This window comes from Erinaceus europaeus, chromosome 9 (genome assembly GCF_950295315.1).
Source record: "Erinaceus europaeus chromosome 9, mEriEur2.1, whole genome shotgun sequence".
NCBI lineage: Eukaryota > Metazoa > Chordata > Mammalia > Eulipotyphla > Erinaceidae > Erinaceus > Erinaceus europaeus.
In genome coordinates this window covers 94,191,561-94,217,228 of record NC_080170.1, presented here as the reverse complement: position 1 = coordinate 94,217,228, position 25,668 = coordinate 94,191,561, and the positions used below count along the sequence as shown (strand labels likewise).

Here is a 25,668-nt window from a genome sequence, read left to right as displayed (position 1 = left end):
TTCACCAAAGAAGAATCTTCTTCCCCCTCCCCCCTTCCGAGGGGTTCCAGGGCTTACCTTAGAATAGAGACATCCAACTCCAGGGATTCAATCACAAGCCTCTAGCTTCACATCCAGCGACTTAACCTCTCAACCACAGCCATCAGCCATGCTGGGGCACGGTTTCTAGTAACCTTAGCTTCTATCCATAATGACGAAAACCAGCAAGGACCCACTTCCTGCTTCCAATAACACCTTTCAGATGTTTTCCATTCTCCATCTCACTCTTGCCCTCTTTCTTCCCTTTCTATGCCATATCTCCACAAAGACCAAACCATCCCTATGTACTCCACTTTTTCAAACCCTATGTACCCCATCATTTCTCCTCTTTTTCCTTATTAATGCTTTTGCTATTTTTGCTCTTTTAAAGGAATGCTAAGAAGGTGACCTCTATAAGTAAAGCAAAGTCTCACCAGAACCCAGTCAGGCAGGCACCCACATCTCAGGCTTTCTAGGCTTCAGAGTTGTGTGTAGCTGATAGAAGAGAGGAAAAGTAGAAGGAATAAAAGTAGAAGGAGAGTCTTTCTCTCCCCCTCTCTGTCTTCCCCTCCTCTCTCCATTTCTTATTGTCTTGTCTAACAACAACAAAATCAATACCAACAGCAATAATAAATACAAACAATAAAACAACAAGGGCAACAAAAGGAAAAATAAATAAATTAATTAAAAGACTCAAAAAGCAAGAAATGGACTTACCCTATAACCTAAAAAATTCTCTCCTGAGGACATATTCTAAGAAAATAAACACACAGCTGAAGAGAACTGTATACACTTATGTTCACAGCAGCACAAATGTTAACAGAAAAGGGGAAAAATAAAGTAAAATTTGCAAAAGACTCTAGGAGAAGAAGACAAGGGGAAGGCTGGGGTAAAAGTCTTTCAGGTCCTGGTACAGATGATGGGGCTAATTTGGGGTGAGAGTGTTTTGTAGACACCTATCTTGGTGAGATGAGAAATTGTACCATGTGCCAATAACTGTACTGTAATCCATTAATCTCCAATTAAAAGTAAACAAGAAATAATCTCATTTGTACTTCCATTTGGTTGGATAGGGCAATGAGAGCCCTCTACTTTGGTGTTCCACATTTTTAGTAGCTTTAAGTCTTTTAAATCAAAGCCCCAGTCTAAGCAGAGGAAGCAGGCCTTGACCTTGAGCTATTATAAAGTGGCATTATGTAAGAGACACCATTACTCCAGCAGTTGAAGTGCATTGTAAGTATATAATACCTCTCTTCCAGAAATTTCTGGAATTTGATTCGCATTAGTTTGCCCCGTAGTCTGGCTTGGAACAGTGTGATGATGTTAGATAGCCTCTCATCTCTCATTGCTTCCAGTTGACTCAGAAATCCAGCTTTTAAAAACACCTTAAGAAAATAAATCAAATGTACCATCAATTAAAAGTATTGACTATATACTGGATGATTCTATGAGCAACTGGTGTATTTATCAATTCCACTTTAGTTTAATTAAATGCATAAAACATTTTTAAGATGTTTGGTTTTAACCATCAAGATTTGAAAACATTGATTTTAAAAAACATATTTAATATTTTGTTTATTTGTTTTAAAACAGATAAGAGCATCACTCTCTACTGGCATATGTAGTATCAAGGATGTAGTCCAGAGCCTGGTCCTATACTGGTCCTATATTCCTTTAGTCCTGTACTCTTCTCACTAAGTCACCTATTTGGACAAGGACAAGAACAAGGACAAGGAGAATAAGGAGAAGGAAAAGAAGGATTTAATGCTTTTCTCACCTTTACCTATTCATTAATTTACCAGGGAACTCTATTTAAAGATGTACTTCAGTTCTGGCATTTGACAGTGCTGATCAGTGAACTTACAGGAGGTCTTTGGAGCCTTAGGCAGGCAAGGCAAGTCCTATATTCTCACATTGTATTTTTCTAACCCTTTCCAGGGATAATGATTTTAAGATAAACCACAGTAGGCAGTACTCCAAAATGCCAGATAGAGATCTGCAAACTTAAATGGCCAGATAGCAAATATTTTAAGGTTTTTTAATATCATATATAGTCTCAGTAAAAAATACTTTCTTTTTCCTTAAATGTGGCACTGGGGAAAGAATCAAGAACCTAACACGTGTATAATACTGCCAAGTCATCTCCCCCAGTACAATTTTTAACATATGAGTGAATGTGTGTCTCTGTGTGTGTGTTTCCTGCTATGGCTTCACCCCTGTATTATTCTACCACTCCTAGTGACTTCTTTCTTTACCTTTCTTTCTTTCTTCCTCTCTCTCTCTCTCTCTCTCTTCCTCTACAGGATTATCTATATCCCAACCCTCCAGTCTGTTTTAAAAGGCGAAAAATACATGAAAGTACTGCTCCATTACTCATGAGTTCTCTTGATACTGCTTATGTGGTTCTGGGGATAAAAATCAAGACTTCATACAGGGTAAGATACCCACTTTACCTGCTGAATAATTTTCTAAGCTTCTTCTTTCTTTCCTTCCATCCTTCCTTTCTATTTTTTAAACAACCCCTTAAAAATAGAAGACAATTTTTAGCTAGCTATATAAAAAATAAACTTCATAACTACAACAATAAAAAAGCAAGAGCAACAAAAGGGAATAAATATTAAAAAAAATTTTTAAACCCCACAAAACTTTATAACCAACCAAATTACCCAAACATTTAACCCAAAGGAAATGTGTTGACTTCCCTGAAGTGATTTGCTAACTTCTGCATAATCTTAGATAATCTTCGTAGTTATTATTGTTGTTGTTATTGATGCTGTTGTTGTTGGATAGGACAGAGAGAAATGGAGAGAGGAGGGGAAGACAGAGAGAGGAGAGAAAGATAGACACCTGCAGACCTGTGAAGTGACTTCCCTGCAGGTGGGGAGCTGGGCGCTTGAACCAGGATCCTTACACTGGTCCTTGTGCTTTGTAGGTTTTAAAGTTTTTAATTAATAAGCAGCAAGAGAAATCACCTAGATAGTGCCCCTACTTCATCACAAGCATGGTTTCACCATGATCCCCACCCAGCACACTAGAGGAAGCTTTGGTACTATAACAATTTTTCCTCCTCTCTCCCTCTGTCTCTCTTGCTATCCGTAAGTCAGCCCAGAGTGGGAAAGTACCAGCAATGACAGAAATAAATTAGTTTTAAAATAAGGATCAGCTGGAGAGACAGTTCACTCTGTTAGAGCACCAATTTGTACACAAGAGGTCCCAGGCTTAATCCCAGCACAACCTATGTCAAAATTGAACAGCTCTCTAGAAGCTCTGTCTCTCACCCCTATGTTTCATTTTTCTCTTTCTCATAATAAATTTTAAGTTTTAATCAATCAGATAGTCTTGCAGAATCTAAAAGAGAATTTACAGATGAATCATTTTACATAGAGACAAGCAGAACTCGACCAAGTTGATTCTACTTTTCCTTGCTCTGATGTGTATAAACACTTTCTACTAGTGTACAGCAACCAAAGCAAAGGACTCTGGGGAGGAAGAGAGTGGGAGGATAGGAAGACAATTCTGGGGGCCTGTTACATAATGAAATTATATACATATGTCAGTGACTTCATCGTAAAGCATTAACACCCTCAATAAGAAAAAAAAACTTTATACCATAATTAGATTGATTCAGTACTTCATGTCTTGGCACACACTGCATTATGTGAATAATTATTAAAATATAAATATAGCCATGACTGAGCTTTAAGAAGCATCAATTTTTTTTTCTTAAATAGTGCCTGTTTCCATTTTCAATTGAGCTGCATTTGCATTAAAAGTGGTCACAGGGTCTGTAGAATGGCTTATAATTTCACTTTCATGTTTTTTTATATATATAGGTACATATTCTTTCCTCCCACTCTTCTTCAAATGCATTCTTTATGGGTTTTGGTTACCTTAGTGATTCCAAAGCAGTATTGAGTATGGTCTATCTCCAAGGAGCCAAGTAATTCTTCAGCTGCTTTTCTACTACTTACAAATTTGCTCTTTGGAAAGATCTCTGGGTTCAGAATGCAGTACCTACAGAGATAAACAATAAATCTTGGCATCAGGCAGTCATATTACTCAAAAAGTAATCTGGATAAGTAAGATAAATAGAGATACACACTTCTACCCAGTCTACTATTGTGTTTGATTTTCACAATACTCTTGGTCATGATAATGAGGATGAAAACAGTATTGCTTATTGTTAATTAATCCTTTCTTAAATAAAAAAGAAAAAAAAAAGGGCAACAGGGCGGAGGGTAGATAGCATAACAGACTTATGGTTATGCAAACAGACTCTCATGCCTGAGGCTCCAAAGTCCCAGGTTCAATCCCCTGCACCACCATAAAAAAACAAACAAAAAAAAACAGTATTGCTATAATAGACTTTTCATGGAGCTCTAGAAACAATCTCACATGAGTCTCAGCTCAAGGGGAAAAAGAGGGGGCCGGGCAGTGGCACACTCAGGTAAGCGCATATATTACCAAGTGCATGAACCGAGGTTTAAGTCCCTGCCCCCTACCTCCAAGGGGTCCGTTTTATGAGCAGTGAAACAGATCCACTGGTGTTTTATCTTTCCCTTCCCTCTCAATTTGTTCTGACAAATAAAAATAAAGTAGAAATAAAAAAAAAAAGAAAGAAAAGAAAAAATGGCCACCAGAAGCGGTGGATTTGTAGTGCTAGCACTGAGCACTAACAATAACCCTGGTGGAAATAAAAAATAAAATAAAGAGATAGAGAGAGAGGTAAAAAGAATCAGGGGAGAAAAAGAAGAGGAAAAAAAAAGAAGAGAAAAGAAAAAGGGCTCCATATATCTAGTATACTGATACGGAAGCTGAAAATCAGAGAGATCAGATGTTATTTTTGATATTCCTTTACCCTTATGGTGACTGGTAAAGAACTAGAAATATTCCTCTTAATTCTTACTTGCTCTACTCTGCCATAATTAGTTCAAATTTACTTGATGGCCTATAATTTACACTTTTAGAATCTTCAAAATTTGGAAGTAGAAAGCAAAGATGCCTCTCCTGCCTCCTGCCATATAACCTGCTGGCTCTCTTCTACAAGTTTACTAGTAAAGCAATGACCTATTCAGATGGCAGCTACGATTAAGTGCATATAACATTTCAGAGATTCAATTCAGCCTCCATATTTTTCTTCTGTATATATATCTTCTATATGTAGGTCTATTATCCATTAATAGAGATTTAAGGATATTACAGCTACATGGATGTTGGATTAAGGGGAAATAATAATAGAACTCTGTCATCATATATCTCACCACCACCAAAACACATCGATTTGTAGTTTGGAGGATATCAACCAAACAAACAATGCATGCGTATACACCCAGATAGAGAGGAAAAAAGAATAAACTGCTTCAGGCACCTTGGATCTTGGGGTATATTTACCTTTGTTTAAAATCAGCATACAGTAGTCGGTTTGGAAAACCTCCATTGTATAGCCTAATTCCTTCCAAGATACCATTACAGCGTAGCTGCTCTAGAACCAAGTAAGGGTCCAATATACCTGAAGGGAAAGAAAAGGGTCACGTTAACTCGATATCTGAAAAGTCATTACCCCACATTTTGTCCTTATAGATAAATCTTGATCTAATAAGGAAAAGGTTGAATTGAGTATTCTCTACATACAGGTAATGGAACTCACTCAGTCCCACATGACCTAATGATCTTCACACTACCCATCCTATGATATGGGAGTTTACAAACAGGATTGACCAGACATTCTTTTAACAGGAATTTAACTACATAGGTGAGTTCACAGATAAGATCTTGGAAACAAACACTTTTGGAAGATGAAAACCATTGCTACAATGGTTGATGTTACATCCATTCACTAGTCAAAAACCAGGAAGAGAAAGGAATAAGAATATCAAAGAGAACTGCCAGTTCTAAGTAGTAGAAAATGATTTAAGGGAGTGTGCCAAAGAAAAGGAAAGTTAGACACACAAGAAAATTCTGTTTACTATTTTGCCTTAGGAAAGGACTGGGTTGCATCCCATTTTATATTTTCCTATTACCTTGAGAATGTCTGTTTTATTCTATGATAAAGTACCATCTATCACCTCCCTGTTTATCAGATGAAGCCTCACTGGAGCTGCAGCAGCAATCTCTGGCAGAAGTCTTTGAAAAACTATCCAACAAGCCACTGTCTCTGACTCTTCAGCAAGTCTTCTGGAAGAAGCCAAACTGCAATCCTAACTCAAAGGCCTACTATAGTTATATAGTAGCATATATATAGTTATATATAGCAGCACAATTCATAATAGCTAAAACCTGGAAGCAACCCAGGTGCCCAACAACAGATGAGTGGCTGAGAAAGCTGTGGAATATATACTCAATGGAATACTATGCAGCTACTAAGAACAATGAACTCAACTTCTATGACCTGTCTTGGTCAGAGTTAGAAGGAATTATGTTAAGTGAGCTAAGTCAGAAAGATAAAGATGAGTATGGGATGATCCCACTCATCAACCGAAGTTGAGAAAGAAGATCAGAAAGGGAAACTAAAAGCAGGATCAGACTAAATTGAAAGTAGGGCAAAAAAGTAAAAACCCTGTGGTGAGGGGGAGGATGGACATGTGGCTTCCTGGGCCATTGGGGGGGGTGGGTGGGGGTGGGAGTGGGGGGGTGGGATGGGACACAATCTTTTAGAGGTGGGAATGGTATTTATGTACACACCTATTAAATTGTAGTCATATAAATCACTATTTAATTAATATGAGAGGGGAGGGAATTGATTGTATGTCTAACAAAGGGACTTTTCAAAGTTAACCCAATTACCAAATAATGTGATGTTAACAATAACTATCCATTGTCTTCTTGAACCCTAGGACAGCAGGAACCTCACATTTCCACTATAGAGCCTAAACTTCCCCCAGTCCTGGGACCCTAGGGTAGGGCCTACTTTCCTGTATGCTTCTCCCAATTCTTATCAAATAACATTGCACCTGCTGATTGCAACCTAATCAACACAAGTGCCACCCCAGCATGCTTCACTTCAGACTGTGTCCAGAGACTTCAGGTGTGGAATGACAATACTTCAGTTTCATCACTCGAGTGAGACCTTTCCTTTCATAGTATTCTCTAACTCCATCCCAGGTGGTTCACTTCCTAACAAAGTCCCAAAACCTAGATATACACCAGGTTCCAGGAGATAGAGCATATGTCCACACATATCCATAAACCAGGGTAAATATATACCTGAAAGCAGTAGTACACTAGAGTTTGCAGTGAGCACCCTCCAACACTTTATCTCCACTATTCCATCCTTTGGGTCCATGATTCTTCAACAATTTGTTTGGCTTTGTATGTTAACTCTCTTTTCAGCCCCCAGGTTCCAGATGCCATCAGGATGCCAGCCAGGCTTCCCTGGACTGAAGACCCCATCAATGCGTCCTGGAGCTCCGCTTCCCCAGAGACCCACCCTACTAGGGAAAGAGAGAAGCAGACTGGGAGTATGGATCAACCAGTCAATGCCCATGTTCAGTGGGGAAGCAATTACAGAAGCCAGACCTTCCACCTTCTGCAACCCACAACAACCCTGGGTCCATGCTCCCAGAGGGATAGAGAATGGGAAAGCTAGTGGGGAGGGGACAGGATATAGAGATTGGGTGGCAGGAATTGTGTGGAGTTGTAACCCCCCATCCTATGATTTTGTTAATGTCTCCTTTCTTAACTTAAAAAAAAAGAAAGAAAAAAAGCGAGAGGCTAGGAGTACGGATCGACCTGATAATGCCCATGTTCAGTGGGGAAGCAATTACAGAAGCCAGACCCTCCACCTTCTGCATCCCATAATGATCCAGGGTCCATATACTACCAGAGGGATAAAGAATAGGGAAGCTAACAAGGGAAGGGATTGGATACAGAGTTCTGGGTGTGGGAATTGTGTGGAATTGTACCCCTCTTATCCTATAGTCTTATAAATATTTCCATTTTATAAATTAAAAATTAAAATAATAAAATAATAAAATAAAATATTTTTAAAAAGTCAGACAGATATACTACTTCAAAAAAAATGTGAATGAAATGATGCTCAACCTTTGCTCAGGCTCACAGAAATTAACTCTGAGCCATCTATTCATATTCTTGAATTCAGTCCCTTTCAGAAACACAGATAATCTGTACAAAGGGACAGAAGTAAGTTCTACTGCACATTAAAATCAAGCACACTCATTCTCTTTAAGTACATATGAAGAACTGCTTTGATCGTGAAGCTTTTCTTATGACTTTGTCTTATGACTTAAGAAAAAAAAAACCTGCTGAAATCAGAGCTCACTCTATGGGAGGCAACTCTAATAGGTAGCAGAATTGCTCCAAAATAGAGGCAGCTAATTAGATTTCTTGCTAGATGGAAAGTGTGTCTCTTGATGCATTCAGAAACCCAGCTGATAAGAAACAATGAGGCAAAAAACATACAGCGTGAATGAACATGGAGTGTTGGCATTGCAAAAATTCAAACTGCTACATCATTGTTTATTATTACACTTTCCCAAAATAGGTCACAGACTGCCAAGATTGGGGTCTTAATTGCAGAAGGTTAATAAAAATGCAAGGTACTACAGAATCTCAGAAATCAGAATCAGCAACATCTGGCTACATATTCCAAAGGGTGATTAGTGTTCTGAAGACTTAAGTACTTGTCATATAAACTCTTTTGAGGATGACATACATTGAATCGCTCCACAGAAACCTGTAATTCCAAAAAGAAGACTGGGAGTCTTTAAACTCCAATATGTAAAGAAAGAATTTCATGCTTCTAATATCTGCAAAAACTTGGTTTTGAAAATTTGGCAGAAAAAAATACTAAAAATTATTTACTACCACCAACCTATCCCAATTTATCCATAAGACAATCTACTCATCAAAAAGTATACATTACAATAGACAAAACACAGAAGTAACCTAAATATCCACTGAGGGATGAATAAAGAAATGTGCATATGTAGTGGAATGTTATTCATCTATAAAAAGAAAGAAATTTTGCCACTAGTGACAACATGGACAAGACATTGAGGACATTTTATTAAGTGAAGTAAAGTAGAAAAAACAAATATCATATAATTTTGCTTATATTTTTAAATTAAAAAATAATAAAACAGACAAAGGCCAGTAAGACAGCTTGATAGGTTTGAGCACAGGATTTACATGTCTGTGGCCCTAAAGGTCCCAAATTCAAACTCTGGCACAATCATAAACCAGAGCCAAGCAGTGCTCAAAGGTAACCTGGCCTCTCCAGAGCTCTGGCTCACTAGGGAAAGACAGAAAGAAGCTGGGAGTATGGATACCCACATCCAGTGGAGAAGCAATTACAGAAGCCAAAACTCCTACCTTCTGCACCCCCAAAAAATGACCTTGATCCCTATTCCTAGTGGGGCAGGAGTGATAGGAGGAAGAAGATAAGAGGGCTCTGAACTCCAAGTCCATCAGCACCAGGAGAGAGAGGAGGAAAAGGAGAGAGACATATAGAGGTAGTAATGGTGTCATGAGTGGCTTGGAGGAGAAGAGAAGATTGGATCTGGAAGAAAAAGGTAGCAATTTTGTACAAATGTAGACAAATAATTGTAGAGATGATGGTTGGCCTATTTCTTATTTTTTTTAATAATTTTTATTTATAAAAAGGAAATACTGACAAAACCATAGGATAATAGGGGTACAACTCCACACAATTCCCACCAACAGAACTCCATATCCCATCACCTCCCCTGATAGCTTTCCTATTCTTTATCTCTCTGGGAGTATGGACCCAAGGTCATTGTGGGATGCAGAAGGTGTAGGTCTGGCTTCTGTAATTTCTTCCCTGCTAAACATGGGCGTTGACAGGTCAGGTCGATCCATACTCCCAGTTTGTCTCTCTCTTTCCATAGTGGGGTGCGGTTCTGGGAAAGCAGGGCTCTAGAACACATTTCTACAACCAGTGGCTTGCAGTGGGAAGACTGAAGATTCAGAACTCTGTTGGTGGGAGAGGTGTGGAATTATACCCCGTTGACATGTAATTTTGTAAATCTATATTAAATACTAATGAAAGAAAAATATTTAAAAAAACAATTTTGTGTGTGTGTTTCATAAAATAGATAATTTTTAAAAATAGCAAGATAAATCTTTAAAGAAAGAGAGATCAGTGGCCTGGGAATTGGCTCAGCATGCATTGTCAGACTTGGCATGTTTGAGATTCTCAGTTTTATCCCTGACAGGATGTATGCCTGAAGCCAAAGTGATGTTCTGGTTCTCTTTCACTTTCTAATAAAAAATATATAAATAAATCTTGCAAAAGTAAAAAGATCATATTTGTGGTTACCAGAAGTGGGAATTGAAGGAATTGGATAAAAGTGGTCAAAACATATAAATATCTAGTCATAAGATAATGAGTAGATGATATAAGGTACAACATGACAATGGTATGTTAACCTAGTTAAAAGATAAATAACAAAAGCTGTTAAGAGTAGATTTTAAGATTTCATCATAAAGAAAATATACTTTTTCTGTTTCTTTTTTTCTTCATTTATATATAAGATAATGTATCCTAAGTAAATTTGTTTGTATGTAAACTGTTATGTATAAGTCAAATAATACACTGTATAATGAAAGTGCTATATAATTTAACTGATGTATATAAGTCAATTACAGCTCAGTAAACTAAGGAAATTATTTCTTAACGTTTACACTGCCCAGAAGAACATATCAAAAAGAAGATAGTACTAGTAGAGAGAAAACACATTAGTATTGGGAACAAAACTAGAGGGAATTATTAGAAACCATATGCCAGTTTAAATAAATTGATCAAATAAATTATCAAATGCTGAAATGTCTACCTAAATGCTACAATCAATTATTCAATGTCTTTATACATAGTCATATAGAAATTCATCCGTTATCCCAGTGAGCCTGCTTTATGAAACCCTTCTGTAAATCCATCTGAATCACAATTCAAAGCCAATCTTGAGATTCTGAAGACCACTTCAAACTTACTTTTATTTTCCTACGTGAAAATTATGAGAAGGAAAGTTTCTTACAATGGCATTCAACAAACTTAACTCAAATGTATTTCCTAGAGCAATTTACAAGAGTTTAGTTTTGTTCTTTTTTTAATTGCCAAGATTATCACAGCACTTTGCATCCACTGCTGCTGGCAGAAATTTTTTCCCTTTAATTGTTTTTTTTTTATTTGATAGGACAGAGAGAAGTTGAGAGGGTTGGATAGAGAAAGAGAAAGACAGATAGATAGACACCTATAGACCTGCCTCAATATCTGTGAAACATCTTCCTTGCAGGTGGGAAGAAGATGTTCAAACCCAGGTCCTTGAACTTGGTAACATGCATAGTTAACCAGCTGTGCCACTGCCCACCCCCCCAAAGAGTTTAATTCTTACCTGGCATTTTATTCATATTGGTAGGTTTATGCATCTCACAAAATGAAGAGCTGTTGATTTCAGATTAGTCATTAATTTGTTTAGGTTTTCCTAAAATGGAGACCCATCATAAATGCAAAATTACTTTCAGATCACTAGAAATGTTAGTCCACCTCACAAGTTTCTCAAAGTCAACTTGATTTTTAAACCAATATGCATACTAACAAAAATATAATGACTTCTACAGTTTTCCTTACTTAGCAAATATGCATTATTCCCTTCATATGGTAGGTCAATATTTTTCGGCATAGTTCTGTTGTGAATCATGTTTATTGCTTTTGAATTTGATAAGAATAAGGATGGGCAGCATAATGATTTCAAGAGAGATACTGTTGACCTAGAAGTCTTTCTGTCTGTTGATCAGTGAGATTTTCTTTCTTTCTTTCGTTTTGGAAATGAATCTGAGAATCCAACTGGAGAGATTTATTTGGAGAAAGGGAAGCAGAAAAGGGTTAGGGAAGGAAAAAGCAACTATATGAACTGCATAATCTCTGTAGAAGTTCTAAGCATAAATGTAAGCATCACAGTGGGTCCCATCCTGAGAAGGCGGGGGTCATAGTCTAGATGAGACAGTTTTCCAGATGGCCAAGGAAAATTATGGCTACTGTGAGCTGTTATGAATCAGTATTCTCATCAGTTGGAAGATGGGTACATGATTGATAAAAGGAATTGAGGTGAGGTAAAAGCAGCGTTCATTACAACCTGATAATATAAATTTCAACTTCTCGACCTAAGCTGACTTCAGATATTTTGTCCTTACTAAAATATGAGAAATCCCAAATTAGTAATAACATGCAGATTTTGATGTAGTTAATGTATGAATAAAAGTGATTAAAAATTACTTTATGCAGCGATGCAACCGTCTGGAATGAAGAGCCCTTCTTGTGTTTCTTCTGCCCAAACTGTAGAGCTATAAAAAGAAGGAATAAAACATTTTAAATGCTCTTTTTGTCACATTATCATATCCTGCTGATGAAAGCATAAGTTTATCAAAGTTCTAGAAGCAATATGGCAATATCTCCTAAAAGCTTTAAAAATATTTATATCTCTACACAAAAGTCTATTTCTAGGACTTCTCTTAAGGAAATTAATCAGGCAACTGTGCAAATATACTGCAGCATTGTTTAGTCATTGTAAATAAATAAATAAATAAATATCTCTCAGTAGAATATTAGCTAAATTATGAAAGAATATATATGTATATACAGTGAAACACTGTGTTCCTTCAAAATGTTGATCCAAATAACTGATTAAAATATAGAATTTAAGAGGAAAAAGTAGTTAACAAAGTAGGTTATATTCTGATCCTGAGTTTTAAGTGTAGCTGTACTACGGATGATGACATACATAAGAAATAGTGGGAGAGGGAGGTAATATGGCGACGGCCTGAGAAGTCGCTAACAGCGAGTGCTCTGATAGCATCGTCGGCAAAGGTAGGATTTTCTGCCTTTAGCAGGCCAGTCAATAAGGGGGGGGGCACCAAAGAAGTTATTACAGTTTAATTTGGGTTAACAATTAGAGCAAAGGTGACACGGACTAGCGGGGCTCCAGAATTCCCAGGCGGCGCCAGGCAAGGCGAGTGCGCCGGGCATTGTCCTCCGCCCACCCGGGAAGGCGGCTCCTCCGCCGGTTGCAGAGCGCGGCGGGCAGAGGACCCGGAGAGAGCACTTTAGCTCGGGGGCTGCCTCTTGGGAGTTGCCAGGGTCCACCGCGACCCTGAGGGTGGATCCAAAGACTTCTTGAGTATAGCTCTCATTGGATCAAAGGACTTGGAGCTAGTTTTCATTTTTGAGAAATCCTTTAAAAAAGTCTGGAGGGCGGGGTCTCCCGGAAAATGGCGCCCGGAGAAGCAGAAGCGGCTAGCCTTTGAGCTCCGGACACATCTCGTGTAAACAATAGGATTTTCTGCCTTTAGCAGGCCATCCAATAAGGGGCCATAACGGTCATACCAAGGATGTTTCTATAACTTAATTTGGGTTAAGAATTAGAGTAGGGGAAAAAATTCTTTTTTCTTCCTTTTAATTTTCAAGCATACATCCTTCCCGCCACCCCCCCTCCCCCCATAAGCAGTGCCTGGGACCAGCTACTAGCAGGATACCCCATACCACCAAACAGGGTTTTTTTTTTTTTTTTTTTTTTTTTTTCCTTTTTCCTTTTTTTTTTTTTTTTGTTAATTCACTGATACACATTTGGGAAGGTCCTCGCACTGCTCTTTAATTACAACTCTTCTTCCTATCTTCTCCCTTTTCTCTCTCTTATCTCTCTCAATCTCTCTCTTTTTTTTTTTTTTTTTAATCTTGTCATACACTTCTTTCTTCTTTGCCTTTCTGAATTTGTGAATTACTTTGGGGAAGAAATCTGACCCAGAGTGGACTCTCTATGTGTGTATCTCTGCTCTAGTTCCCTTTACACTCTTGTTACCCTTAGAATATACACTGGATAGTAGATTTGCATAACTGTCTATTCTTGCTATCCTCTCTTCCTTTTCTCTTTCTTCACTGGGATTTGGTTACTATTTTTTTCACGGACTGGAGAAATTGTTTGGCTAACTGGTAACGATTAAACTCCTTCAATACTTACTTCAGTTGCTACGGTTATTCCGGAGGTTGGTGAGTGCAATTGTCATAAAGGTATTTAGTACAGTGTTACTTGTGCTCAAAACACAACAACTGAGGAACAACAGAACATTAAAAAAAAAAAAAAAAAAGAGAGAAACACATAAATTAAAAAAAAATGGGTATATTAAAAACAAATAAAACTGCTACCCCAATGAATGAAGACAAGAGCCCAGAAGAAACCACAAATCAGTCAGAAGTAACCATAGATAAGAAAAGTATGCAAGCAATAATAAACTTATTAATCACAGAAATGAAAACAACATTGGAGGAAAGAAATGGCAGTATTAGGGAAACAACAGTTGAGACCCCCAAGGAAAATACTGATTATCTTGAGACAATTAGAGAACTGAAAGCTGAAATAGCTGTAATGAAGAAAGAAGCTGAGGCAAGGGAAAGCAGACTAACAGAAGCAGAAAACAGAATTAGTCAGACAGAGGATGAGTTAGAGAAAACTAAGAAAGAGGTGAAAGAGCTTAAAAAGAGATTGAGAGACACTGAAAACAACAACAGAGACATATGGGATGATCTCAAAAGAAGTAACATTCGTATAATTGGCCTGCCAGAGGAAGAAAGAGAGGAAGGGGAAGCAAACATCCTAGAGGAAATAATACAAGAAAATTTCCCAGACCTGAATAACAGAAAGGATATCAAGGTGCAAGAGGCCCAGAGAGTACCAAACAGAATCAACCCAGACCTGAAAACACCAAGACACATCATAGTCACAATGAGAAGAAGTAAGGATAAAGAAAGGATCCTAAAGGCTGCAAGAGAGAAACAAAAAGTCACATACAGGGGAAAACCCATAAGACTTTCTGCAGATTTTTCAACTCAAACTCTAAAAGCCAGAAGGGAGTGGCAAGATATCTATCGAGCCCTGAATGAAAAAGGGTTTCAACCAAGGATTATATATCCTGCTAGACTTTCATTCAAGCTAGATGGAGGGATCAAAACCTTCTTAGACAAACAACAGTTAAAGGAGGCAACTATCACCAAGCTGGCCCTGAAAGAGGTATTAAAAGACCTCTTATAAACAAGAACATCACTATAATACTTGTAATATATCAGAGCAAACAAATTGTTTTTTAGAACAATGGCACTACAATACATTAAATCCATAATATCAATAAATGTCAATGGCTTAAACTCACCCATCAAAAGGCACAGGGTGGGGGGATGGATCAGAAAACATAACCCAACCATATGCTGCTTGCAAGAATCACATCTGTCACAACAAGATAAACACAGACTTAAAGTGAAAGGATGGAAAACTATCATACAGGCTAACGGTCCACAAAAAAGGGCAGGAACAGCCATTCTCATCTCAGACACGATAGATTTTAAATTAAATAAAGTAATAAAAGATAGGCAAGGACATTACATAATGATAAGAGGATCAATCAGCCAAGAAGACTTAACAATTATTAACATCTATGCACCCAACGAGGGACCATCTAAATACATTAAACACCTATTGAAAGAATTTCAAAAATACATCAATAGTAATACAATAATAGTGGGAGACTTCAATACCCCACTCTCACACTTAGACAGATCAACAAAGAAGAGAACCAATAAAGATATAAGAGAATTGAATGAAGAGATTGACAGACTAGACCTCTTGGACATTTTCAGACTCCTCCACCCCAAAAAACTGGAATACACCTTCTTTTCAAATCCACACAACACATACTCAAGGATAGACCACATGCTAGGCCACAAAGACAGCATCAATAAATTCAAGAGCATTGAAATCACCCCAAGTATCTTCTCAGACCACAGTGGAGTAAAACTAACTTTTAACAACAAACGGAAAATTATTAAAAGACATAGAATTTGGAAACTAAACAACATGCTCCTTAAGAACCACTGGGTCAGACACTCACTCAAACAGGAAATTCAAATGTTCCTGGAAACTAATGAAAATGAAGACACAACCTATCAAAATATTTGGGACACAGCTAAAGCAGTACTGAGAGGGAAACTTATAGCTATACAATCACATATTAAACACCAAGAAGAAGCCCAAATGAACGAACTTACTACACACCTCAAGGACTTAGAGGAAGAGGAACAAAGGAACCCTAAAGCAACCAGAAGGACAGAAATCACTAAAGTTAGAGCAGAAATAAACAACATCGAAAATAAAAGAACCATACAAAAGATCAATGAAGCCAAATGTTGGTTCTTTGAAAGATTAAACAAAATTGACAAACCCCTAGCCAGACTCACCAAACAAAAAAGAGAGAAGACTCAAATTAATAGAATTGTCAACGATACAGGAGATATCACAACTGACACCACAGAAATCCAGAGAATTCTGCAAAACTTCTATAAAGAACTATATGCCACCAAGCTAGAGAATCTGGAAGAAATGGAACAATTCCTAGAAACCTATGCACTTCCAAAACTGAACCAAGAAGAACTACAAAATCTAAATGCACCAATCACAGACAAAGAAATTGAAACCGTTATTAAGAATCTCCCCAACAACAAAAGTCCTGGACCAGATGGCTTCACAAACGAATTCTACAAAACTTTCAGGAAACAGTTAATACCCATACTTCTTAAGCTATTCCATAAGATTGAAGAAACAGGAATACTCCCTTCCACCTTTTATGAAGCCAACATCACCCTGATACCAAAAGCTGATAGGGACAGAACAAAAAAGGAAAACTACAGACCAATATCTCTGATGAACATAGATGCCAAAATATTAAACAAGATCTTGGCCAACCGGATACAGCAACACATCAAAAAGATTGTTCATCATGACCAAGTGGGATTCATCCCAGGAATGCAAGGCTGGTTCAACATCCGTAAATCAATCAATGTCATTCATCACATCAATAAAAGCAAAGCCAAAAACCACATGATTATCTCAATAGATGCAGAGAAAGCCTTTGACAAAATCCAACACCCATTCATGCTCAAAACTCTACAAAAAATGGGAATAGATGGGAAATTCCTCAAGATAGTGGAGTCTATATATAGCAAACCTACAGCCAACATCATACTCAATGGAGAGAAGCTGAAAGCATTCCCCCTCAGATCAGGGACTAGACAGGGCTGCCCACTGTCACCGTTACTCTTCAACATAGTATTGGAAGTTCTTGCCATAGCAATCAGGCAAGAGAAAGAAATCAAAGGGATACAGATTGGAAGGGAAGAAGTCAAGCTCTCACTATTTGCAGATGATATGATAGTATACATAGAAAGACCTAAAGAATCCAGTAGAAAATTACTGGAAGTTGTTAGGCAATATAGCAAGGTATCAGGCTACAAAATCAATGTACAAAAATCAGTGGCATTTCTTTATGCAAACACTAAATCTGAAGAAGAAGACATCCAGAAATCACTCCCATTCACTGTTTCAGCAAAATCAATCAAATACCTAGGAATAAAGTTGACCAAAGAAGTGAAAGACTTGTATGCTGAAAACTATGAGTCGCTACTCAAGGAGATAGAAACTGATACCAAGAAATGGAAAGATATCCCATGCTCATGGATTGGAAGAATAAATATCATCAAAATGAACATTCTCCCCAGAGCCATATACAAATTTAATGCAATACCCATCAAAGTTCCACCAAGCTTCTTTAAGAGAATAGAACAAACACTACAATCATTTATCTGGAACCTGAAAACACCTAGAATTGCCAAAACCATCTTGAGGAAAAGAAACAGAAATGGAGGCATCACACTCCCAGACCTTAAACTATATTATAAGGCCATCATCATCAAAACAGCATGGTACTGGAACAAAAATAGGCACACAGACCAGTGGAACAGAATTGAAAGCCCAGAAGTAAATCCCAACACCTATGGGCATCTAATCTTTGATAAGGGGGCCCAAAGGATTAAATGGAAGAAGGAGGCTCTCTTCAATAAATGGTGCTGGGAAAACTGGGTTGAAACATGCAGAAGAATGAAATTGAACCACTTTATCTCACCAGAAACAAAAATCAACTCCAAATGGATCAAAGACCTAGATGTCAGACCAGAAACAACCAAATACTTAGAGGAAAACATTGGTAAAACACTTTCCCATCTACACCTCAAGGATATCTTTGATGAATCAAACCCAATTGCAAGGAAGACCAAAGCAGAAACAAACCAATGGGACTACATCAAATTGAAAAACTTCTGCACATCCAAAGAAACTATTAAACAAACAGAGAGACCCCTCACAGAATGGGAGAAGATCTTCACATGCCAGACATCAGACAAGAAACTAATCACCAAAATATATAAAGAGCTCAGCAAACTTAGCCGCAAAAAAGCAAATGACCCCATCCAAAAATGGGCAGAGGAAATGAACAAAACACTCACCACAGAGGAGATCCAAAAGGCTAACAAACATATGAAAAACTGCTCTAGGTCACTGATTGTCAGAGAAATGCAAATTAAGACAACACTAAGATACCACCTCACTCCTGTAAGAATGGCATACATCAAAAAGGACAGCAGCAACAAATGCTGGAGAGGATGTGGGGACAGAGGAACCCTTTTACATTGCTGGTGGGAATGTAAATTGGTACAGCCTCTGTGGAGAGCAGTCTGGAAAACCCTCAGAAGGCTAGACATGGACCTTCCATATGACCCAATAATTCCTCTCCTGGGGTTATACCCCAAGGACTCCATAACACCCAACCAAAAAGAGGTGTGTACTCCTATGTTCATAGCAGCACAATTCATAATAGCTAAAACCTGGAAGCAACCCAGGTGCCCAACAACAGATGAATGGCTGAGAAAGCTGTGGTATATATACACAATGGAATACTATGCAGCTATCAAGAACAATGAACTCACCTTCTCTGACCCATCTTGGACAGAGCTAGAAGGAATTATGTTAAGTGGACTAAGTCAGAAAGTTAAAGATGAGTATGGGATGATCCCACTCATCAACAGAAGCTGACTTAGAAGATTTGAAAGGGAAACTAAAAGCAGGACCTGATCAAATTGTAAGTAGGGCACCAAAGTAAAAACCCAGTGGTGAGGGGTAGACATGTAGCTTCCTGGGCCAGTGGGGGGTGGGAATGGGCGGGAGGGATGGGTCACGGTCCTTTGGTGATGGGAATGGTGTTTATGTACACTCCTAGCAAAATGTAGACATATAAATCAGTAGTTAATTAATATGAGAGGGGGAAATCAATTGTATGTCTCAAAGGTTCTCAAAAGACAAACTGAATCTTTTTAATAGATAGGCTACGTATTTGATATGCGGACTCTCTCAAAAGCCTAGACCAAGTAGATTAGAAGCTTCCAATAGCACAGCTATATACAAGATACTGGGTACTGTACAGCAAACCATAACAAAGGGACTTTTCAAAGTTAACCCAATTAACAAATAATGTGTGGGTAATATTAAGTATTGATTGTCTTTTTGAACCCTAAGACAGCAGGAACCTCACATCTTCACTATAGAGCCCCTACTTCCCCCAGTCCTGGCACCCTTGGATAGGGCTCACTTTCCCGTATGCTTCTCCCAATCCATACCAAATAATATTGCATCCGCCGATCACAACCTAACCAACGCAACGATTGCCATCTCAACATGCTTCACCTCAGAGTGTATCCAGAGACTTCACGTGTGGAATGACAACCCTTCAGCTTCATTACTTGGGTGAGACCTTTCCTTTTATAGTACACTCTAATTTCATCTCAGGTAGTTCACTTTCTAACAAAGTCCCATAACCTAGACATACACCAGTTTCTGTGAGAGAGAGCGTATGTGCACACGTATCCATAAACTACTGCAAAATATATACCTGAAAGCAGGATTACACTAGAGTTTGCAGTGAGTACCTCCCCAACACTTCCTCTCCACTATTCCAATCTTGGGATCCATGTTTGCTCAACAAATTGATTGGCTTTGTATGTTAACTCTCTTTTCAATCACCAGGTTCCAGATGCCACCAGGATGCTGGCTAGGCTTCCCTGGATTGAGGACCCCACCAATGTGTCCTGGAGCTCAGCTTCCCCAGAGACACACCTGACTAGGGAAAGAGAGAGGCAGACTGGGAGTATGGACCGACCAGTCAACACCCATGTTCAGCAGGGAAGCAATTACAGAAGCCAGACCTTCTACCTTCTGCAACCCTCAACGACCCTGGGTCCATGCTCCCAGAGGGCTAGAGAATGGGAAGGCTATCATGGGAGAGGGTGGGTTATGGGGATTGGGTGGTGGGAATTGTGTGGAGTTGTACCCCTCCTACCTTATGCCTTTGTTCACTAATCCTTTCTTAAATTAAAAATTTAAATAAAAAAAAAAAAAAGAAATAGTGGGAGAAACATAACACGAGAATGTTGGCATGGCTTCTCTTTCTAGAAAATCATTGGTAACTTCTATGGCTTTCTTTCTTATTAGTTTTTCTCTAATGTCTGTTTCAGGAAACACTTATGAATTGCTGTCATAATCTATGTTTATTTTTCATTTTTTGAAGCAGTATAATCTATTATTGCTATTATTTATTTGTTTATTTTGGACACCAGAACACTATTCAGCTCTGGGTTTTGGTGGTGCAAGGGATTGAACCTAGGATCTTAGGTAAAGTTTTATGTAGTACTTAATTCATAAAAATGTGCAACAAGAAAACCAGTATGAAATCTGGAGCAAAGGGGCCCATTTATCAATAAGTAAAACAAATAATCTCTGCATCTAAGTAGCAAGTGTATCAAAGAAGATGTCACAAAGGTTAAAGAATATACTATGGACATGCCCAGGTTCTCTTAATGAAGTACTAGAGCTCTTTATACATCAGTCTCTCTACTTAAAAAAAAAAAAAGCAATGCCACCTACATTTTATTATAAATTTTTAAATAATTACAAGTTTAGCAAGCAAGGCAGTGGCATACTCAGTTAAGCACACACATTACCATGCACAATGACTCAGGTTCAAACCTCCAGCCCCCAACAGCATTGAGGAAGCTTCATGAGTGCTGAAACATGTCTGCAGGCATCTCTATCTCTGTCTCTCTTTCTCTATATATGTGTGTGTGTGTGTGTGTGTGTGTGTGTATATCCCCTCCTTCTCTGTATTATCAAATAAGAGAAAAAATAATCACAAGTTTAGTGATAAGTACTCATATTCCTCAGAAGAAAATATTACTGTTGGGGGTCGGGCAGTAGGCAGCAGTTAAGTGCACATGGCGCAAAGCGCAAGGACCAGAGTAAGGATCACGGTTCAAGCCCCTAGCTCCCCACTTCACAAGGGGGAATCACTTCACAAGCAGTGAAGCAAAGCTGCAGTAGTCTATCTTTCTCTCTATCACTCTGTCTTCCCCTCCTCTCTCGATTTTTCTCTGTCCTATCCAACAATAATGACGATAATAACAACAACAGCAATGGGCAACAAAAGGGAAAAAAATGACCTCTGGAAGGTGGAGCAGGTCTGCAGGTGTCTGTCTTCCTCTCCTCTATCAATTTCTTTCTGTCCTATCCAACAATAATGATGATAGTAACAACAACAACAAAGGGCAACAAAAGGGGAAAATGTGGCCTCTGGGAGGTGAAGCAGGTCTGCAGGTGTCTGTCTTCCCCTCCTCTCTCAGTTTCTCTCTGTCCTATCCAACAACAACAGCAATAACAACAGTGATAAACAACAAGGGCAATAAAAGGGGAAAAATAGCCTCCAGGAGCAGTGGATTTGTAGTGCAGGCACCAAGCCCCAGCGATAACCCTAGAAAAAAAATTGTTAAAAAGAAAGAAAGAAAATATTACTAATTTAATGTTCAGATGAGTTAGAAACTTGGTGGCTTGTTTTCTTGTTTTCAAAGGTTACTTAAAGAATTATAATTTTAAAAAGGATATTCTGGACAAATCCTCAAGTTCCAAAGAATACAGAATATACCCTGAAGAGTTAAAAGATGATTTCCCCTCTAATTCTCTGCCCAAACCACTCTCTGATCTCTTATGATCAGAGAATCACTCATCTGGGAGCCATAAGCTTATGTGGCCACTGTCTAACAGACTTCTCAGAGGCACTTTAGAAGCTATTAGAGTTGGACAAATGCACTGCCTGCAGATTCTCAGGGTCCATACACAATAATTTCCATTTCTCAGTCTTCTCTTGAGCAGGGCCAATGAGATTTCAGACAGGTCTTTGAATTATGTCATAATTGGATGACGAAGCCAGAAAGTGCTAAATTCTCTTTCCATTTCCTAACTATGTCAATCAGGAGACCCAATCCACCTAAAGGGTCTAGGAGTTAACATGAAGTGAGATATTAAGATAAGAGAGTAGAATGTTAGGAAGTCAAAGTCAATAATCTGCTTAAACAGCAGCTATAAAAGTTTACCCCGAGGCCAGGGTGGATCACCCAGTTAAGTGCACATAGTGCTATGTGCAAAGACCCGCACAAGGAACTAGGTTCAAACCCCCACACTCCACCTGCAGGAGGGATGCCTCACAAGCAGTAAAGCAGGTCTGTGATGTCTATCTTTCTCTGCCTTTCTCTATCTCCATCTCCCTTCTAAATTTCTCTCTGTCCTATCAAATTAAAAGGAAAAAAAAAGTTTACCCCAATGGCATGAATTGATCACATTTTCTTCTTCATTTTTTATCTTTATTGGATAGACACAGTCAGAAGTGGAGAGGGAAGGGGAAAATAGAGTGGGAGAGAGGCAGAGAGACACCTGAAGGCCTGTTTCACCACTCATGAAGCTTTCCCCCTGCAGGTGGGGACTGGGCATTCGAACTCAGGTCTTTATGCATTGTAACATGCGCACTCAACCAGGTCCACCACCACCCAGCCCCAGTCATATTTTCTATTTCTTTTTTATATTTTATTTATTTATCTTACTGAGAGAGAGAGAGATACTAGAGCACTGGTCATCTCTGGCTTATTGTGATGCTAAGAATTGAATCTGGAGCCTCATACACTCAAACACATAAGACACTTGTATAACAAGTATACTATATCCCTAGCTCCATATTTTTATATTTTCTCATAAATCCTATTTTTCAAAGGAGAAAGAAGAACATTTTAAAGATTTCAAATGAGTATATGGAATCATTTCATGTGTGTGTGTGTGTGTGTGTGTGTGTGTGTGTGTGTGTGCATGAGAGAGAGAGAGACAGAAAGAGAGGTGCTGGGGTCTCACTCATGCATGACTGCACCACTCTTAGGCCATTTTTTTTTAAATTTCATATATAAATAAATAAAAGAGACAGTGAGCAAGGGAGAGATTCCATAACAGTATTTCACCAATTGCAGAACTTCTCTAGCATGCCATTTTCTCTAAGTTCAAGGCTTTTTCAAGTCCAAGGCTTGAACCTTGGACTTCAAACATGGTAAGATATGAGCCCTACTTAGTATGCCATCTCTCCATCTTCTTTTGATTTTTAAAAATCTGCATAGACCTCACAAAGTACACTTGAAGGCACGGGCATCAATCTGGACTTCTGCTATGAAATTTGGAGACTTTTCCATCTGTCACTAGCATCAGTCCAATTGTGAGATTGACATTAGCAACTTGGGCTCATCAACTTTAAATCCTTTAAATCAAAACTTTAAATCAAAGTGCAAAGTCTAGCTGTATACTCAATGTGTATAGCCAGTCTCTCCCTCCTCCTCCTCCTTCTTCTTCTTTTTCTTCTTCCCTTCTTCTTCTTCTTCTTCTTCTTCTTCTTCTTCTTCTTCTTCTCTCTCTCTCTCTCTCTCTCTCTCTCTTACTTCTGGAAAATCATGAGAGCACAGAGGATACCAAAGTCTCAAGCAGAAGTCCTGTTCTTACCTTGACATTGCAATTTACTAGTATTAAATTATTAAATTAATTAAACAAGGATACCATTAGACTGATGTAGCATATATATAAACAAGGATACCATTAGACTGATGTAGCATATATATAAGCAAACAAAAAAAGCAATGTCTATAAATGCTGCAAGGTTACAAAATCTTAATGCTAAGAACAACCTATCACAAATAGCAAACTAGACTTTAAATTATAGCCAATCATTTCCTTTCTTTGTTTAAATGTTTTTAGTAAAGCTTTTGTCTTGAATTTCTGTGAGTTGAGTAGTTGAAGTCACACTGTTTCATGTTCTGATTCCGCAGATTTTTGTTCTTAAAAAGCACAATATGGGGGGGGGTGGCAGTATAGATAGCATAATGGTTATCCTAAGAGACTCTCATGCTTGAGGCTCCGAAGTCCCAGGTTCAATCCCACACCACCTTAAGCCAGAGTGGATCAGTTTTCTGGTTAAAAAAAATTAATATGCCAGGGCCAGCAAGTGGCTCACCTGGTAGACTATAGACATTACCATATGTGGAGAACTTGGTTTGAGCTTCAAATTACCACATGAACGCACCTATAGATGAGAAGTTTCACAAGTGTGGAGCAGAGCTGCATTGCCTACCCTCTTCTCTGTCTCTGATATCTATCTAGAGCAAAGAAAAATATATGTATGGCTGCTGGGACTAGTGGATTCATTTAGGCACTAAGACTCAGCAATCACCCTGGTGACAAAGAAAATTTAAAAAGTACTAATAATATGCTTACTATTCTTTTAACAGGAGATCTGTGAAGTAAAGTCTGTGCATTCTTTAAGATAGGGTGTTTCCTCTGTATGTATCTGAATGAGTGCAACGATTGAATAAGACCATGTATATGAAAGTATTTTATAAGTTATAAACACTGAATATGATCAGTGATTAGTTGGTCCATCAGTATTTATGAACTACCTACTACAAAATGAATTTGCTCCATATTTAAGCAAATACAATTGAACAAGTCAGACATTATCCCTGCCCTCATAGAGTTTTTACTAACCCCACATTTTTATACTACAAAAACATATAAAGGAGATTTCAAGATTCTTGACAAATAAATATTCAGAGGAACTGTTACTTCTCCTAAGTCACTGAGCAGAACATGTTGCTGCTCTCTGTATAACTAGGATGAATAGAAGATAAAGGCAGGCTGGGACAGGCTGCTTGAAATATATCTGTCTGGGAGTATCATTCCCTTGAAGAACCACTAGCCTGAGGACAGAAAGGCTAATAAGAGAGGATGACAGACCACAGAGAGCAGACACAAAAGTCATAGGAAAGAAACAAGGGATTTTATAAGAGCTGAGGCAACCACAGATACTATTATGAAACTGAAATACCAGAGAAGATTGTTCAACTTACCACTGTTGGTACTCATAACATTTTCAAAAAGGTTTGCCAGGAGTCTGTTGGATGACTTCTGAAATACAGTCACGACTGTTTCATTAAGGAGGTCTTTGTTCTTTTCAAGCCAGCCCCTGATGTTATAAGGCACCTTTTCAAGGCCATGCAATTCAGGTAAGACAAGAAGAGGATGCATACATTAACACAGAAACCTATCCACTCCTTAAAAAAAAAAAAACCAAAAACCTCAAATTGTATGGGTACTTTAAATCAGTTTGATATACAGAATAATAAAATAGTCCAAAAGTCCAATCCAGAGGAGTTTTTTTTTTTTTTTTCATCTTCGTTAGGACAGAGAGAAATGGAGAGAGGAGGGAAAGACAGAGAGAGGGAGAGAAAGATAGACAACTGCAGACCTGCTTCACCATCTGTGAAGCAACTCCCAGAAGGGCTTTTATTATTTTTATTAAGGGAAGAGAAAGAAAAAAAGAGGTAAGAAAAAAGAA

At 38.3% G+C, this 25,668-nt stretch overlaps 1 protein-coding gene across 1 annotated transcript in view; it reads right to left on the bottom strand.

Moving 5' to 3' along the window:
- Nucleotides 1-25,668, bottom strand: part of MYH15 (myosin heavy chain 15) — a 184,432-nt gene that overhangs the window by 81,293 nt on the left and 77,471 nt on the right. Inside the window, 7 exon segments of the mRNA XM_016187700.2 lie at nucleotides 1,267-1,403; nucleotides 3,909-4,032; nucleotides 5,410-5,527; nucleotides 11,388-11,409; nucleotides 11,412-11,477; nucleotides 12,269-12,336; nucleotides 25,181-25,313. Coding sequence (XP_016043186.2) covers nucleotides 1,267-1,403; nucleotides 3,909-4,032; nucleotides 5,410-5,527; nucleotides 11,388-11,409; nucleotides 11,412-11,477; nucleotides 12,269-12,336; nucleotides 25,181-25,313 — 668 coding nt within the window.